At 45.7% G+C, this 19,480-nt stretch overlaps 1 protein-coding gene across 5 annotated transcripts in view; it reads left to right on the top strand.

Annotated features, from left to right (window-relative positions):
• Window positions 1-4,027, top strand: part of TBRG4 (transforming growth factor beta regulator 4) — a 79,437-nt gene extending 75,410 nt beyond the window's left edge. For all 5 annotated transcript variants that reach the window (XM_085628563.1, XM_085628562.1, XM_085628560.1 and 2 more), the window contains 2 exons: window positions 1,047-1,161; window positions 2,825-4,027. In XM_085628563.1, the coding sequence (XP_085484689.1) occupies window positions 1,047-1,161; window positions 2,825-2,926 (217 nt within the window). In that variant the 3' untranslated portion in view covers window positions 2,927-4,027. The remainder of the gene's footprint in view (window positions 1-1,046; window positions 1,162-2,824) is intronic.
• The last annotated feature ends 15,453 nt before the right edge of the window (window positions 4,028-19,480 follow it).

The following is a 19,480-nucleotide window of genomic DNA, read 5'->3' on the forward strand; positions in this document are numbered from 1 at the left end:
CCCCATCAATGCAAAAAAGAGATCCTGCTATTTAAGCGCAGGAATAATGTAATACAGCTTTTAGGGTTTGAAGGAAGCTTTCAGGTGTATTCTCACTCCAAATTATGAGGTAAGTCAGATTTATTCAGTCCTGTGTATGTTGCGTATGGAAAAGCGTGCTAGTGGGTTAATATACACTGCTATCCCACAGTCTAGTTGTTGCTATCTTCTCTCTCTGTACAGGTATGGTTTAACGGAAGCGGAAGTAACTTTCCCCTAAGCTAACGCCTAAATATTTTAACTCCGTAATGGAAATGGTGATGCGTTTCTTTAGATTAGTGCAGGTAAACTAGCTCTCCTCGACGAGTCAGTTTGCAACTTCATTGACACCATTCTTTGGCATCATCATGACAAATCCAAGTTGGTAAAGATGTACAATATCTGAATGAAAACCCACTTAAGATACTTGCTCTGTGCTGTTTCTGTTATAGGATAAAAAGACAATGTTCTATTCTTGCCCACGTTAGAAGGGGTGGTCATGCTTCTCATTCTAGGATAACATTCAACAGCCTCCTTTGGTCAAAAAGATGTGATGTATTTGCATTGGCCACCAAGGAGTCGGTAGGCTTCCAGAAACTTTGCCTCAAAATATTGGCTGCCTGGGCCACTATGTTGGTTGAAGGGCACAACATTGCACACCAAGCAGATGAAAATATGCATTAATTTGAGACCAAATCTGTGAAGTATGTCATAGAGAATGTGCAGTTGTCGAAGGTTGTTTCCTTTAGTTCGTGGTAGAGATGGAATTCGTGTTCGATTGAGCATGAGGCCCAGAAGCCCATCTCCTAACATCTGTTAGGTATTTTGTCTTGTCAAGAAAGGGCAGGAATATATAATATGTATTAGTCCTAGTTTATACCTGCTGCATGCTTCGCACACAGTTGTGCCTGGTCATTCACTGTGAGTTGAATATTATTGCATTTTGTAATTTCATATTGCATATTGTTGTTCGATTTCAATTGTACTCTTTCCTCACCCCAACCTCTACTTTTCCACATTAAACACAGATTAGCTTTTCTTTGCTGGGACTTTTCAAGCTTCAGTGGAAAAAGTAAGGATCTGCTGGGGCGATTCGCTTTGTCTCGAAGGCATCTGCAAACTGCTGGCTTCCTGATTGTGGACGTAAGTGATAGATGTGGATTCATGAAAAGCTTTGGCAGTTAATATGATTAAGCGAAAAGAGTTTGGATTAAAGTGTTTAGCATCTGCTCATTTCTGTTTAGGAGTTGCAGTAAAAATAATTCTGTGGATTGTTGTGTGACTGAAAATAAAGACTGGTCTAAATGTTATTAATTCTAAAGGGGCAGACAGTCGGTCGGGTTGTAATAGCAGGTGATGTTTTTTGTTTGTTCCTCCCTGTGAAAGGGATGCATGCATGAGTAGTCCATTTCAGCTGTGGGCCTGGTTTCATGGCTAGCTGTTTGTAGAAAAAAAGTCCACATGGTGGGACTCATTCACAAACCTCATTTTGTAGTACAACAAAATGTACTTCACAAATCTACAGCTTGAGACTGTCACCTCTTATCCTTTCTGGGCGGAGATCTCTGCCATGGTGGAAAAAATCTCCGCACACATAGGTTTGTTTTCATAGCAAATGTGGGAGGGACCAGGGGGAGTAGTGAGAAAATGGGGAATAATAACTGGAAAAAAATGGAAAGGGTTAGGGGAAGTTTAAGGATGGACATGCTAGTAAGAAAACGCACTTCTACAAAATAGTAAAATAACTGAATCACAACATACACTTCTAAGGTTACTATAGCCGTTGAGGTGTCGAAACAGGATAAAATGTGCCCAGCCGTGCTGTAAATTTGAGCACCACACATGGTCCACTACTTAAACTGCAATATTTCATACCATAGAGAATAGCGGAGACCAAGAATTAAAATGACTCTAAAAAGGAATTATTAAATTAGTTTAGTTGGGGTTGGCTAATGGTTCAAACTAGAATTTGATAAAAAATAAAATTGAAAATTCAAAGATTAAAGTGACGTAATTGAGTGTTGAAAAGAGATCTGAGCGAATGTTAAGTAAAACACTAAAATACACTAGTTATAGTTGAGTTTAAAAAAAACTTTCACCCCTGTGCACGTATTCTAGTCTAGTTCAGTATATTACACTTGTCCTTGCATGATCCATATGTTGGGATAAATATCTTTTGCAAGACTTTGAAGTGCTCCCCCGTGCCCTTTTTGACCTGCCCTGTGCATTTTATTTTTGTCTGGCACTTCTGTCCCTTTCACTGAGGCTGGTTACAAGTAGTTTACTAAGATCGTGGAGAGCCAAAGATAGCTGATGGCTCACAAAACCTGCCTCTTTATAATATAATTGGGTGTGGGGTTCAGTATGCAAGACACCTAGCACATACACTCTATGAAATAGTTTTGGTCTTATCTGCACCTAGAAACTTCTAAAACCCATGACTCTTCCTAAGCAACATTGTCAAGTTGTCATTGGTTTCTTGTGAAAAGCCACTGACTGAATATGTAGCGAGTTTGTTTTTGCTGTGCCCTGTCTATGCTGTGTTCTGCTATATCTAAGTTTCTGGTCTTTACCACTTACTGCAGTAAACATTGACTGCTCATCTTCACTTCTTTTATGAAAGTCGTATATCCAAAGGGAGTAACTTGGTTATCCATTTGCAATGCACTGGTATTGTGGCTCTGTGATTAGTAGCAAATGAATGTATCCTCACTATACTGCTCAGCAACTACTGACTTCCAAGACAAGACCTAAAGATGCTCCTTTCTGCCTTTCCTAATCAGCATGTGCTCTGTTTTATCTACAGGTGCCCTACTATGAATGGTTCGATCTGAAGTCTGAGTGGCAAAAAGTTGCTTACCTGAAAGATAAGATGGGCAAAGCTGTGGCCGAAGACATGGCTAAATGAGAACATGGAAGTTGAGCCGTGGACATTTAGGACTCTTGAGAGAGAGAGGGGATGATGAACTGGAGCAGTTCATATGAGGAACCAAATTCCGGCCTGGTTGGCTCAATGTTTCCATTTTGTGGAATTAAGACTTGTGGTTATTTTATGGACACCAGTGGATGTCGAAGAAGTTTCTGAATATTGCCTTCAGTTTAACAAGTCTACGTGTCCAAGTGCCAGAACTAGAGTGGAGCAATTCCCGAAATGGAAAACTGTATATAATAAGATGGCGCAGTGGTTGACAAAACCGCTGAACACTTGGAGAAATATTTAATGCATACAATCTGTACTTTAAGATGACTGTATCATATGAGCACTAGTTTATTCTGATAAAGAACATGCTCTGGGGGAAAAAAAGCAGTTTTTAACGTGATTATTTTTGTTTTTCGTTTCTTTGCTCAGCTAAAAGAATTGTACCAAAGCATTGTGAAATAAGTTGGATTGCATAATCATCTGGCTCAAGATTGCATGTGGTAAAGCGAGATAATCCACTACATCACACACTAAAATCATTAACGGACTTAACAATAGAGTTGTGGTTATTGTATTCGTAACTGGAGGTGTGATTAAGTCAAGTATTCCAGTTTTTCTGGTGCACTTGGTTATGGGATTTTAGCTTGTGAAAGATCAATTGGAAATTAATTCCAATTGCATTCACGGCTCGGTATGAGCATTTTGATAGCACTTACTACCCCTGATGAAGTTCTGAAGCATTTTGCTGCAGCACTTCTTACCACTCAAGGAGGTGCTCCAGCACATTAGCGAACGTTTAGGACTCTTAGACTCTAGGGGATTCATGTGGTCCATGCGGAAAGTGTTTTGTTAGTGTTTGTAATATTGTACTGTTTACTTGGCGTCTTCTGCTCCTTTGAAGCATGTAGTGGAATGAAGACGATTGAGGGATAGTGTTAAGCTCTATATTGTCTGGTTGAAAAGGTTATAATTTGTGTGTAAAATATTCTGGGGTTCTGTTTGTTGAGTAGCAGATTTTACTACTTGTGTTGCTTTGATCATGTAGCTGCCCTTGGCCTGGATTGGAATAAAATGTGAGGTATAGTTGCATGTGCAGTCATGTCTAAAATCATTAGGGAGTGGGTGTTGAGCGGTGGAAAACCGGTTCTGTTTTTTGAGTATGTATGGTACAGTCATGTGATGTCCATACTTTCCATGAGTGGGCGACTGGATCTGTTGATTAGTTCATTCCTCAATTATCTTTGCTTATGAAAAGGTGCTTACGATAAACCTCATAATTCCACCCCAGTCTCTGTGCAACAAGCTCCTCTTCCTCCAACAACCAGCATTGGCATTCATTTTCATGCTTGCTGGTGCCAGCTCCACATTTGGACATGCACAGACATTGCAGGCTTCATAAACAAACTACAGATACTAGTCATCACAGAAAACTGGTTCACACCCTCCTCTTCCCCATCTTTGATAAACTCATTCCCAAGGACATCACAATTGTACGCCAAAGCTCGTACTTCAATCTTATTCAGCCCTGTCACCAGCCATAAAGTTCTCTGGCTTTTTACTTAGCTTACCCTATCACTAAATAACTAATTAAACTTCAGCTCCACACTTTCCGCTTCCCAGTTTCTCTTCTGCTTTATAACCATTTATTGAGTCTAGCAAGGACATAAGGCAGTCACAGGCTTTGGATCCACCACATTTTCAGCACCAACAAACGCCTCATTTTTCTAGGTACCACGTTCCCCAAAATCGAGACTGAATCAGTCATATTTTCACTTCTCTGCAACTCCTCTTCCACCTCACAAATCCATCAGAAGTACAGTACACCAACAACACCAGATCCCACAGATAAATGTCTGCATTAACAGCCTTCCTCACGCAATGATTACCTCCCCACTCAAGTGCTACAGCAACACAAGGGCTCCCTTTTTCACACTTCAACAATGCACTCTGAATCGTTAAGTAATCTGTTCCTTGCTTCAAGCTTGAGCGGTCGGCAAGTGACACACACAATATAAAACGCTGGTGCAAACACTGAATTCTGTGCACTGTCCCACCCAAATTGAGTGCCATGATGTACTGAAACACAGCAGAGCCAAACCAGCCTGCCCCCTCACTGCTGTATAGTTCCATCAAGAGCATGGCTCACTCGCTTGGCATGCATAACCTTTCCATTCACTATTGCATTCCCCTCTTGAATAAACCAACCCTACATCCAGGTGATCCCTCTAGCCACTATCACGGTTCACATTGCTCCCTTCATGGATACGATACTGCCGAGCAGTTGCCATCCAGATGGTAGATCACAAAATCAAATCATTCTTTATTCGATATTTTCAATCCTAAAAGGCACAATTACAATACATACGATATCTTTAAATCTCATTAAGATTAAGTTTCCTTATAACATTAAAAAAAGGAATTCTTCCGTTAAAACGTACGATTAAATATAAAATTAATAGCATTGCTTAGTAATAAACAAATAATCGGTAGTATTATATCCATAAAAAAATACAAAAAACACCAGCATAGTAAATTACTCATACAAATTCAATACACACCGGAGACACCATACTATGTATAGAGGAGCTAATTGTTACGGAGTAGTAGCTGCTATATCCTCCTGGCTAATTCTTCTCAGGGCCTACATCCAACTCAGAAACGTAGCCATTGCTATTACTGCATCTTCACGTGTATCTGTTTTCAGGATACACAGCGCTGTTTGGCATGATCTTGTGCCAAGGTTTAGACAGATTGCCTTAAGCCATGTATATCGAGGGCACTTGTATGCTGGACATACAAACAATATGTGGGCAATGGACTCTTCCGTTGCTATCCACGTGGGGCATTTGGTATCTGATGTATTATGCCATTTTGATGTGAATGTTTTTATGGGGAGGGTACCAACTCTAAATTGATTATATAGTTTCCTGTTGCATGGTCTAGCAATAAAATCCCAATATGCTTCAGGCCTAGATTCAAACTTGTGTTCCAGGAAAATGCCTGTCAAAGAGGTACTGCTCACCAGTGACATGGACTTGAGGTTGACCATGTCCCTATATAATGCTTTAAGATCACTTTTCGATGGGAACAGTTTACCTACTGGATCCTCCTACAGATGGCTAAGCCCCATATCAACCAGTGAGCACTTGATCGTTTGCAGCCACTTAATTTTGGATGACATATCTGCTTCTCTTGTATAGTTTAATGCATTTGTATAGGATAACTCAAACAAATTACATCCCAAGTCTAGAAGTAGCTGTTTGAGGGGGGTGGATTGGGGGGAGACCGGTTAGGGATCTCAAACCGTATTTTGGGCTAGAACTAAGGAAGTTAGATTTTCTAAGCCCCAGAGCTCTGCACCGTAAATTATCGATGCCCTGATTTTCCCTTTATAGATCGTTAAAGCAGGCCCTACCGGTTTGGTGTAGGAAAGTTGATGCTCTTTCAGTAGGGCTCCTGCTAGTTGGTTATGCCTGAGGACCAGTAGATCCAGCTGAGGTTTCCAGTTCAATCTCTTGCCCATAGTTACACCCAAGTATGTGAAGGTGTCAATTTGTTCCAAGGTAACCTTATTCATATCCACTCTGCCTTTCACTATTTTGTGTTTTTGTAAGACCATGAACTTTGTCTTATCGACATTTACTACTAGCACATGGTAGTTGCAGAAAACAGTAAATCTGTCGAGGGCACGTTGCAGACCTGATTGAGTTTTGGACAGAATTAAGGTGTCCTCTGCAAACATTAATATTGGTACCTTTGAGCCGGCAAGAATGTGTGCATCGGTTGAGTAGGCAGTGTAGTATGTGACAACCTTGTTTATAAATAAGGAAAAAAGGGTAGGGGCTAAAACGCATCCCTGTCTGACCCCCTTGTTCACTAGGAAACGATCCGTTAGTTCGCCCTGTTGGCCCCAACGTACCTGGGCATAATTTGACTCGTGCAGTTTAATAAGAAGTAGGAGCTCAAGAGGCATCCCTGCCTCCTTTAGTGTATCCCACAGCTTGTTCCGGGGGACCAAATCAAACGCTGATTTTAAGTCTATAAATGCTGCGTATAGAGTCCCCCAGCTAGAATCACACTACTCCAGTAAATTAACATAAACCTGGAGACTTGGTTGAAAGTGCTAACATGGGGTCGAAAACCAGCTTGAAAGGTGGATAGAATATCATGGTCATCTATCCATGTGTTAACTCTACTCAACACAAGCCTGGCCACAATTTTTTGTATAGTGTCAATTAGGCTTATTGGCCTGTGGTTACTTTGGGCTGGTGCGGTCCCCTTTTTTATATATGGGTATAATTTCTGCACCACGCCAGGATTCGGGGATAGGGGCTCCTCTGGCCAGGGCGCATTAGCGAGTGTATGGTTATATTTAAGCCAATTCATTCTGTCATGTTTGAATATATCGGCCGGGATACAATCCGGGCCGGGAGCCCTACCATTAGGAACAGCATCCAGAGCTATTTCGATCTCTCCTATTCCAAAGGTTAGTACAATGTCGGAGACTATTTCAGGGTAGTGTATGGGGGTGTCAGATGTGGCAGCAAATTGGGCCTGATAATGCGAGACCCATTGTTCTGGTGCCACAATATTAACTGGGCATATAACACAGGGGATTGATTCAATTTAGGGGTTCAGAGGCCAGAATCAATGTAATGACATTATAAACAAAAGAATGCCTCTGACACCATTGATCGCAATATTTCTTTTTCTCACTAGTCCTTTTTATTGACTATGAGCTTCAATTTTTTGTTTTTCTACACTTATTTTCAAAAGAGAATCCCTTCATCATATAGATTTGCACCTCTCTTCGATATTTCAAAACATATAAAACAAACATGTGACATATACACTTCGTGTTGCTAATTAAACAGACTCAAAACATATTGTACACAAACTTGAAGTGCTGTAGACCTAAAATTACGTTGCATCACACACTATAATAAACACGTTTTTAGCAAGATTTGTCCTGTCTCTTTAGTGTTTAAATCACTCTCTGGAGTACATATTCCTTTATATGTCCTACTAGTTTATCGGTTGGGACCATAGCTCTCTTGGTCCTCGAAGCGATCTGTTTCTTGTGGTCCTAGGCAGGGTCAGAAGCTATTTACAGCACTAGTGTAGGACATCAAATCCACTAATGTTCATGACGTAGGAAAACAAGCTCGCCGTGTTTTCCTAATTTAGTCTGAACCGCTGCGTGCTCAAAGCCAACGCGTTGCGACCTTTTCATATTGGGACCGGGCACTCTATTTGTGGTAAGGTCTTCCTCAGGGCTGGACATAGTTCAAATAGGACATCTTCTACCATATTGTTTTCTATTGTTGCGTGAAAAAGGGCAATGCCTTCCTCCCCGATCTGGTGTTGTAGGGAAGGAAATAGTTCAGTATTGGCGCTCCTTGTAATGTATTGAATCGTAGATTAGGCCGCTTCTTAGTGACTCAATATCGACCTTCAAGCCCTTTTTATGGCATAAATCTTCTCTTTTCTTCGTCCGTGTAGATCTGCAATCCGATCAATAGAAAACAAAATATTTATATACTTTATTCAACTGTGGTTTTTCTCTTGAATCCACTCTGGTGTCTCTGAACGCAGTCTCTCACCTAATCACTGATCAGTGAAGTAAATCAGTGGATAAACCAGGTCTCCTGTAATAAGATGCCCCATCCATCCACCCATTTAAAAAGCAACTTCTGACCAATCTCTTCAGACAGTGCTAACCCACTACCTGATTGCCCATACTTGGACCTATTTTGTTAGTTAGATTTTGCCGTCCATGGGAGATCTGTCTGGGCCTCCTTATTGTAAATAATGATTTTTTTCATGCCAGTATGGGGATAATTTTTGTCCAGCCCCAAAGAGGTTCTATTATGGGTCTGGGTGTGCTTGGCTGAGCAGTGCCATGCCATCTTTGACTCCCCAACTGCTCCTTCTAGCTTCCAAATCCTGGGGTTCTTTATCGGTGGTGTTGCGTGCAGAAATGTGTGAACACATGTCGGACTCTTTACTTATGGGCTTTCTTAAGTTTGGTTAACTTTTTAAATGTTTTTATTCAAACTACCGATGCACATACTATGGACTCTTTCCCAGACAATTTCATCTACCTGCCCACCTCTACTTCTGTCTGCAATATCACTGCCTTAGTTCGATGGATCACACATTCTTCTTCCGTGTACACTCCCTTCTGAGGACCATAGTCCACACCAAACCATCACCACTGTCTTTCAGCCCTGGTCTAAACAATCTGTCTTCTCGCTTTTTGCTATCTGTCCAAAACTTTGCTGCCTAGTTCTTGCATTTATTTCTCAGGTCGGGGCCGGACTGGCCGTAGCAGTCACTGGGCGTTTCTGCGGTGGGCCGCCAGGGTAGGGGCTGGTTTTAGGGCCCTGTTGGGGCTGGCAATATTTGCCCTCTGTAACAAAAGCGCTTGAAACTGGCCCTAGCAAACAGCTTGGCCGCACCCCACTCCTCCACACCCCTCCCCCTCCCTTGGGGGCCAACCGAGCAGTTTGCCAGGGCTGTCGTCCGTTCCCAGTACAGCCCTGTCTCATGTGACTGGTTTCATATGATCATTAATAGCCCTCTCCCCTTGGAACAATCCCTGTCCCTTGGATTTCTTCAGACCTTACAGCTGTTGTCTACCTCTAAAGATTGGGCGTTTATTGCACAAAAACTTAGCCTCTTATAAAGTCTTTGTATCTCTGAACTGTCTGCTTAAAAGAAGCCCACTACCCCATCTCTTCTAAAGCTATTTTCAAGGTGGCCCTAGAGTTGAGGGACCTAGTTTGTTAGAAAACTGTCATCTTTGCCCCAAACCTTTCCATTCAAAATGTGGAGCCATCAGAATCTCTGTGCTATTAAGTTTGTCTGTACATGTCTCTGCTATTCTAGTCCTAATAGATGCCTTGCTCACAAATATTAATTTGATCAGATCTGGGTTTCGGGACTCTTCAGTGTGTGTGCCGATAGCATAACCTTGTGATTCTTGACTGCACTGAAGTATGCATCCCTTCGAATGTTCAGTCTTTGGAGTTCTTAGAAGGGTCAGAGGTTGGAACCCTAGGTGATCGGGAGGTGCTTTCTTGGTCCACTAGAATCTTTATCTTTAAACAGATGTTAATTTGGAGTACACTCCCATGCAAAAACAAGCATTTGCAATGCAATAGGTCTCGCAGTTACGAGAGTTTTGCAGCGTGAATCTTTCTGGATTCACTATGCTGTGCATTATTCCGCGATCTTGTGGTTGGGTCCGGATTCGTAGTCTTTCCTTTGTTTTTTTTTTTTTTTTTTTTGTAGCCCAGGTGGGCGTCGACGTCCACCATTTGGTGCACCTCCCGTGACGTCGTCGTGCTTCCTGCGGAAGTCCCACCTTTGGGGCGCCATCTTCAGATTCTTTTTTCCGCCGTTGGGTCTGGATCGTCATCGGGAAGCTCCAGAAGTTCACTCGGAGGAAGAAGGAAGAAAAGCGAGTTTCATCGATAGAATCAAGAGAAGACATCAGGAAAGAACAGATTTCGACAGGAACGCGAAGAAAGACCAGCGAGCCTTTTTCTTCGACAACCTTGGAGAATGCACGCTCAGAGACCCTGAGCGAAATGGACAAGACGCCATTCAAGTTCTGCCCAAACTGCCACCACAAGTTCGCGCAGAAAGACCTGCATCCGGTCTGCAACCTCTGCCTACCGGTGGATCATCAGAGTATCGACTGCAACGCCTGCTCAGTCTTCGCGCCGAAGACACTCAGGGTGAGAGAGAGGCAGAGGAGAGCCAACGCCAACATGGAGGGCCAAGGAAAACCCCCGACACTCTACGCGCTGGGCCTCGACACGGACGACGAGGACAACGTCGCCGAGGCAGCCGAAAACTTCACGGTCGTAGAGACCGACAAGAAGAAAGAAGACGAGGTAAGAGAATCGTCGAGCGCAAATCAAAAAACACCTCCAAAACACGAGGGTGACTCGAGAAAAACTGAGTCAAGGTCCACGAAGGGAGCCCCGGCGCCGAAAACTTCGACGTCCAAAGGGGGAACTTCGGACAAAAGGCCCAGCGGATCCTTACAAAAGGACTCCCTGGCGCAGAAAGACGCCGAAAGGCAAGGGTCGTCGAAATCATCCCATGAAACGGGCCGATCGACGCAGAAAGAACGTTCGACGTCGACGCAAGTTTCATCGAAAAGGCCCGCGGTCGACGCCGAAAGCATCTCCGAAATGGAGAAAAAGAAGAAGCGGCTCGAGGCCGAAATGGAGAACATCCTTCAAAGGAAGAAGGAGTTCGACGCCAGGATGAAGGAATTCAAGATTCCAACGGTTTCATCGGCGGACGTCGTCGAAGTCGAGGAGGAGTTCGACGCCGAAGGGCTGACAAGGGACCTCGAAGAGGAAGAGGAGCCCTATTATGAGGAAGAAGCCGAGGAAGAAGACCAACAATCGTTCTTCGAATCGGCGACATCTACCGGCAACGACGTCGAATGGCAAGATCTCGACACCGAAAACCCGGAGGAGGCCGTGGACACGTACCCCTCGAGGCCTTCGCCACCAGACGACATCGGGGTGTACAATATGGTGGTGAAGAGCGCAGCAATGGACTTCGGCGTCAAGCTCGACGAGGAGAGGCCGAAAGCAGATTTTCTCGTCGAAACACTGCTCCCCATCCAGACTAGGAGCCAGTTCCTCCCCATGCTACAAAGCGTGATGAACCAGGGGAGAGAAGCCTTCAAGGAGCCTGCCACCTGTCGGTCGATCACGCCCAGGACAGAGAAAAAGTATAAACACTCCTCCCTGGACCCACCTTACATCAAGGGTAGCGTCACCGCAGACTCCATCATTGCCTCCACGGCCAGGAGAAGGGCCAACGTGCCAGCAACCTCGGGCCCACCTCCAGATAAAGAGAGCAGGAGAATCGACCTCACAGGCAGAAAGGTCGAGAGGAACGCCGCAATGCACTGGCGCATGGCGAATTCAAATGCACTCCTAAATAGACACCAGTACCAACACTGGGATGAAATGGGGGAGCTAGTAAAGCACCTCCCCGAAGAATACCGCCAGAGAGCCTCTCACCTGGTAGATGAAGGCAAGAACATCGCCAACTCCTGTATAAAGACGGCGTTGGATGGGGCAGAGACTTCAGCAAGACTCATGGCCATAGGGGTCACAGAAAGGAGGCATGCATGGCTAAGAATCTCGGGATTCAAACCGGAAGTGCAGAACAACATCCTGGGCACTCCCTTCAACGGAGAGACACTGTTCGGAGCAACGGTGGACGAGAAGCTCACCCAGCTCAAGAAGAACGAGACAGCGAGGTCCATGGGGGCCCTGCAGCTGAGGGGAATGAGACGAGGAAATCCCTCGAGGAGACCCTACGGTAGGGGTGGAAGCCAACAGGGGACGTCGCACCAGGCGTTCCAACAAGGTCAGCAGGGCGAAGGTCACGGACAAAGTCAGCAGAAGCAAAGCTGGCAATATCAACCTCTGGGCCAGTCCTTTCGAGGGAGAGGGAACGGACGTGGCCAAAGGAGGAGAGGGGGCGATCAGCCCTCCTCGAAGTGACTCAGCACGCAAGAAGACGCCCACCCTCGTCAGGCCCCCAAGGGTGAGGCGCAAAAAGGTGTCATCAGGGGGAAGAGAAGATCCAAGAGCCTACGAGCATACGTCACCGGTAGGCGGAAGGCTGAGGTTCTACCTTCAGGAGTGGCGGCGCATAACCACAGACAAGTGGATACGGAACATCGTGCAGTACGGATACTGCGTAGACTTGGAGAAAAGACCTCCAAACAGAAAGCCGAAGGGAAGACAGAGATCGGCCCAAGAACTGGCAATACTCAGAGAAGAAACACGGAAACTCCTGCAAAAGGGAGCCATAGAGACAGTGCCGTTCAGGGAACGCAACAAAGGGGTCTAGTCAAACTACTTCGTGGTTCCGAAGGTAGACGGAGACCTCAGACCCATACTGGACCTCCGGTACCTAAACAAGTTCGTCAAAACACAAAGGTTCAAAATGACTTCACTGCAGGAGGTACTGCCACAGATAAGAGAAGGGGACTTCATGGTCACCGTGGACCTCAAGGATGCCTACCTTCACATCCCAATAAACAGAAGGCACAAGGGCCTTCTAAGATTCAACATCGAACAGGAACACTACCAGTTCACAACCCTGGCCTTCGGATTAAAATCAGCGCCAAGGGTCTTTACAAAATGCCTGTCGGCGGTAGCGGCACACCTACGAAAGCAGGGCATACACGTATACCCCTACTTGGACGACTGGCTGGTCAAGGCAAACTCACGCGAGAAGTGCGAGAGGCACGCAAAACGCGTAACGGACACCCTCACAAATCTGGGATTTTCCATCCACTGGGGAAAATCATCGCTGGAACCGGAGCAGGTAAAGATTTTCCTGGGGGCACAAATCAACTCCCTCAACAGTACAGTAGTGCCCAGCGACAGGAGGACAGATGCCCTACTGAAGGAGACGCAGCTCTACCAGAAGGGGCGAGCTCTGACAGTGAGGGCGGTGAGCAAGATGATGGGGATGATGGCGTCCTGTATCCAGCTGGTGCCGAATGTACGCCTGCACATGAGACCATTCCAGGAATGGCTGCAACAGCAATGGTCACAAGCAAACGGAAGTTGGGAGGATCTAGTGGTTGTTACGCACACAGTGCAGGAGGAGATAACTTGGTGGAACAGAGACAACATAACAACAGGGAGAAGCCTGACACCACCAAGCCCAACAGTGACCATTACCACGGACGCATCGCAGATGGGATGGGGAGCGCACATGGACAACCTCAGAGTGAGGGGTCTATGGGCTCCGGCAGACGCGGTCCGCCACATCAACTACCTCGAGTTGAAAACAATACTGCTAGCCCTGAAGGCATTCCAGAGACACCTGTGCGGGCAGAGGGTGTTGGTGCAGACAGACAACACCACGGCGATGTTCTACATCAACAAACAAGGGGGGACACAGTCGTTTCCCCTCTCATCCCTAGCTCAGGAGATTTGGAGATGGGCCATACCTCTCAGGATAGATCTACTGGCAATTCACCTACCGGGGAAGGACAATGTGGAGGCAGACTGGCTGAGCAGGCAGACCTCAGCATCGCACGAGTGGGAGCTCAATGGCCAGGAAACGGAGAAACTCTTCCGGAGATGGGGGACTCCCACAATAGACCTTTTTGCAACACGCCACAATGCAAAATGCCAAAGCTTCGCGTCCAGGCAACCAGATCAGCAATCCAAGGGAAATGCCCTATGGATAAGCTGGTCGAGGACATTTGCCTACGCCTTTCCACCGATACCCCTGTTGCACAGAGTGCTCGACAAGTGCAGAACCAGCAACATGAGTCTGATCCTGGTGGCCCCACAGTGGGCGAGGCAGACATGGTTCTCACAGATTCAAGAAATGGCGCAAGGCAATCCGTACAGGTTCGAGCGAAGAAAAGACCTGCTCTCAATGCAAAACGGGGAGGTCCTGCACCCAGAGCCAGAGACCCTCAACCTAGCAGCATGGCTCCTGAAGACCTAGAGTTCGCACACCTAAGGTTACCTCAGAGCACTATGCGAGTGCTACGGGAGGCAAGGAAACCTACTACAAGAAAGTGCTACAGCGCAAAGTGGAAGAGATTCACGGTGTGGTGCAGGAAGAAGGGCCTGCACAACAGAATGACAAGAGACTCAACGGTGCTGAGGTACCTCACACACCTTCTAAAGAGTAACCTCTGCTCGAGCTCCCTAAGGGTGCACCTAGCAGCGATCGTTGCCTACACCAGAGGTGAGAAGGGTGGAAGTTTCTTCAGCTCGCAGGTGGTGAAGAGATTCATGGAGGGAGCCAAAAGAATGGCACCCCCGAAAAGGTTGCCCCCGCCGGCATGGAATTTAAACGTGGTTCTGACGGAGCTCATGAAGGCGCCGTTTGAACCCATTCACAAGGCCAATCTACAAATGTTGACGATGAAGACTGCCTTTCTAGTGGCCATAACCTCACTACGCAGAGTGAGCGAGCTTCAAGCACTAACGCTACAGGAGCCCTACATTCAAATTCACAAGGACAGGGTAGTCCTGAGGACGGACCCACACTTCATGCCCAAGGTAGTGTCGGCGTTTCACATGAATCAGAGTATACAGATACCGAGTTTCTTCCAAAACCCGAGTACAAATGCAGAAAAGGCCCTGCACACCCTCGATGCCAGAAGAGCGGTGATGCACTACATTGAAAGAACCAAAGAACTCAGGAAGTCGAAGCAGCTGTTTGTGTCCTTTGCTACTAGCTTCATGGGTAGACCAGTGACCAAGGGCACCATCGCTAGGTGGATTGCCCTCACTATCCAATTCTGTCACAAACAGGCTGGACAGGAGCTAACGGAGGGGCCACAAGCTCACTCCACAAGGAAGAAGGGGGCCACAGTTGCCTTCCTGGCAAACACGCCCATCCAAGACATTTGTCTCGCAGCAACTTGGGCATCTGTGCATACGTTCACAAAGCACTACTGCGTGGACATTCAAATGAATAAGGAAGCACAGGTCGGACAGAAGGTGCTACAACACATTTTCAACGACCAGCGATCATCTTCCACCCAGCCACCACAAAAATAGGAAAACCGCTACAAAATCTATGCACAGCATAGTGAATCCAGAAAGATTCACGCTGCAAAACGAAAAGTTTCTTACCTGTCGGTGTAGTTTTGCAGCTTGAAGATCTTTCTGGATTCACTAGCGAACCCACCCACCTCCGCCAGGAAGATGAGGCTGGAGGAAGAGGGGGTGAAATGGATAGGATCAAAAAAGTGGATACGTACAGAAATATGGACAAAAGGATTAATCAATCGCCTAGGGTTAAAAAAAAAAAAAAAAAAAAAAACAGGGAAAAAAGAACCCGAAGATGGCGCCCCAAAGGTGGGACTTCCGCAGGAAGCACGACGACGTCACGGGAGGTGCACCAAATGGTGGACGTCGACGCCCACCTGGGCTACAAAAAAAAAAAAAAAAAAAAAACAAAGGAAAGACTACGAATCCGGACCCAACCACAAGATCGCGGAATAATGCACAGCATAGTGAATCCAGAAAGATCTTCAAGCTGCAAAACTACACCGACAGGTAAGAAACTTTTCGTTTCAGCTATTGGCATTGTAAATAACAATGCCTTTTATTTATGCTTAAAAAAAAGGCATTATTATTTGTAATGTCAATAGCTCAAACTTGCATAAATGCGAGACCTATTGCATTGCAAATGCTTGTTGCTTCTTTGTCAGGCTTCGTACGTTTTAGCCCCACATGGAGCGACTGCTGTTCCCGGATATGTCATTGATGTTTCTGCACAATCTGTGCTTGAAACAATGAGCCCTGTTCTCTTGGGCGGAATCCTCCCAGGGATTAAGGGGGAGGGGGGCTCTCCAGGAGGTGTTATGGCCAGCATCCCTCCTGGACTCACGCGGTCTCTCGGGGCATTGGGGGGGGGGGGGGGGGGGGGGAGAGAAGGAATGCCGGTGACTGTGTGTGGGACAGGAGGTGGGGGTGCAGCAGAGCCGGGGGGTTATGTTCAGTAGCTGTAATATTCTTTAATTCAAAGACACGTCTTGTCCATTTTGGAAGGATGATAAGCGGGGTCGTCATCATCATAATCTTATTTTTAAACTGCCTAATTAGCATGAAGAGTGATCCAAGCTCTTGTGAACCTAAGAGCCTCCAATTCTACTTTAATCAGTGTAGCAAGGGCACCAACCCACTGATCTATGTTAGGCTATTCATTTAAATGAACCCCCTTAATGCTTGTTTTATTAGTGCTGAGTGATACTAGTGCTGACCCTCGGCGCTAAAGTACAGCCCTCCATGCTATATACGTGATTATTGTGTTTGTGCAGTGCAACATGCTACCGACTCGCATAACACAAACCAGGTGGTGCTGCCCGGCTGGGACTGCCCCACAGTGACCCAGTGAGGGGGGATTAATAAATTAGTGATAAGGGCGCGAGGCCTGCAGTGGTGTCGGCTCCTGTGTGTGAGAGGAGTGCGTGCAGCCTGCAGTGGGGTCTGTCCTTGTGTGTGTGGCTCTTCTGTGTGTGTGATGAGTGTGTGCGGCCTGCAGCGGTGTCTGCCACCGGATGTGCCTGTGTGTGTATGATGGGTGTTTGTGGCCTGCAGTGGTGTCTGTCCCTGTGTGGGTGTTGGGTGCGCGCTTCTGCAGCAGTGTCTGCCCCTGTATATGTGTGTCTTTGTGTGTGTGTGGCCTGTAGTGGTGACTGGGTGTGTCTGCTTGTGTATGTTGGTGTTTGTGTATATAATGTGTGTGTGGGTCCTGCACTGGGGCATGTGTGTTTCTGCGTGCGTTTGTGTGTGTGTGTGACACTGCGACCGGTTGTTTACTGTTGACTATGCATGGGTGTTTATATATATATGTGCGCGCGTGTAGTATCTGGCGTGTATTCCTGTGTGTGTGCGCGCAGTGGTTTGTGTGGTTGCTCATGTGTGCACTGGTCATAAGTCGTGTGTTTGTTTTTCAGGGCTGTTTGTAAGCATGTGTGGTGGTGAGCGTGTGTTTATATGCAGGTAGCATGTGCATTTCGAACCCGCATCTCATTTTTGTCACGTGGACACCGTTTGTCAGTGGCTGGCGTCTCTGGTATGCTGGCTTCAGAAAACAACTTTCTGTACCAAAGAGCGGTGGAAACCAAAAATATCAAATTTAAACCAGCATTGGCCGCACGCGCGCCTCGCGCTTGAAGTTAAAAAAAAAAAAAAAAAATGAAAAACAAGACCGGCGGAGCGTGGCGCGCGCGTGCGCTTGGGGGCGGGGGAGCGGACCCTTTGAAGTGCTCCCAAAAGGCGGATTGCATGGCGGCACGATGCGCGTGATTGTGCGCGTGCTAGCCATGCAATCCGCTTTTTGGGAGCACTTTTCAAACCCGCTTTGCGATCGCTTACGCGATAGCAAGGTCGAGACCTAATGAGTCAATCCCGACTCCAAATGTATGAGTTCAGTTAGCCTATATAGATATGTTTTTTCCTCAGTTACATGTAGCCTTTGAGTTGTATCGGGGCTTTTGTTTTGTGTGGTGAAAGAAAAGAGGAAAGAGTACAGAATCTGAACAAAAATATATAAACATTGGCATTCTGATTACCCAGGACAATCTAGCTCTTATGATGAGTTATAACGAAATATTTTTTTTTTGCAATGGCCTTCTGCCATGCATGTTTTTAAATCCCTGCATGAACTTTGTTGACTGCATGACCATGAATATCCTTAAATTGAATTCTGGTAACACAGATACTTCCGTCTGTCCTGCCTATAACTGGAGGCCCTCCAGTCTTGGTTCCATTGCCTATCGCGGTCACCAGTGTGTCTGCAAGCTAGGAGTTTTGTTTGACTCTTGTTACGTTTCTTTGCAGGTCAACAAGACCACTTCACCATTTTTCCTCTTGGAAATTGTTCCCCCTCCATTTTGAAGTGCACCGCCTACTTGTTTTAGGTTACTATTTCTTTTTTGCTTGATTATTCTCTATCTCTTAAACCGGCTCCAAGCTCTTCAAAACTAAGTGCATGCCTCCTTAGTTTGAAGATCTTCAACCTTATCTGGGCCCTTCTTGCCAATCTGCAGTGGCTTCCCCGGGGAAAAAGAATTACTTTGAAGGCGCTTTGTACGGTGCATTTTGTCATTCCTTCCTGTTGACGCATACACTGGCACAGAACACCTGCTCTTTACACTTGTGTGCACTCTGTATAAATGATAATAAATTGCACCACCTCCCAGAATCAGTGTTCTTGTGCTACATAATAAGTAGCTGGTTTGCTGAGAGAGTTAATAAAACATTTTACATGTTTTTTAAACATTAGGAAGTTGTACTCAAGACGCATGGACAAAGGAGTGTCCCAGTGTTTGGCTTATAAGAGTGCTCTTCAGTCCAGGCTAGCGATAGGTACCTCTGATAAGGTGAGAAGTGGAGGAATGGAAGGATTTACAAGAACAGAGTAATATGCTTCAGAACGGCATTCAAATGTGACCCTGTCCTGCTTCCAAAGTCTTGTTGCAGTTCCCTCAATTTCAGTATACCCTTGCCCTCATCGTCTATGTGGAGGATGGTTTTTTCCTATAAATGTAGCCACTTGGGCCCGCCAAACTGCTCTAGATGAAGCCATCTGCTTTTCCATAGGTTCAGTTTTATATCTGAGATAGAGTAAGTTAAATCCAGTTGCATCTTTTTCAAGCATTTCTTTTTTTGTTTGAGGGAATTATGCTGAAATTTGTACCACCATTCTTCCTGGTGCTGGTAAGCTAATGCAGTCTTCTGACAGTTGTTACAGTATAAACCTTTGTGACCATTGCAGACTGACAGTTCGCTCATGCGATATGCTTCATTTTAAAGGACTTGCCATTTTTTCATAGTTGGAACATTTTTAACTTTGTACCACTCATGTAAACAAAGGACTAGTGATTTGTCTCTGGCTTTTTTGGCTTGCAAGTAATCCCTAGATCTGTGTGGTCTTTATTGGGTAAAATTGATCTCTTCTATTGCAGTTTATTTGAACCTTGTACATACAACACTCAGACCAGTT

Source organism: Triturus cristatus, chromosome 10 (assembly GCF_964204655.1).
Source record: "Triturus cristatus chromosome 10, aTriCri1.1, whole genome shotgun sequence".
NCBI lineage: Eukaryota > Metazoa > Chordata > Amphibia > Caudata > Salamandridae > Triturus > Triturus cristatus.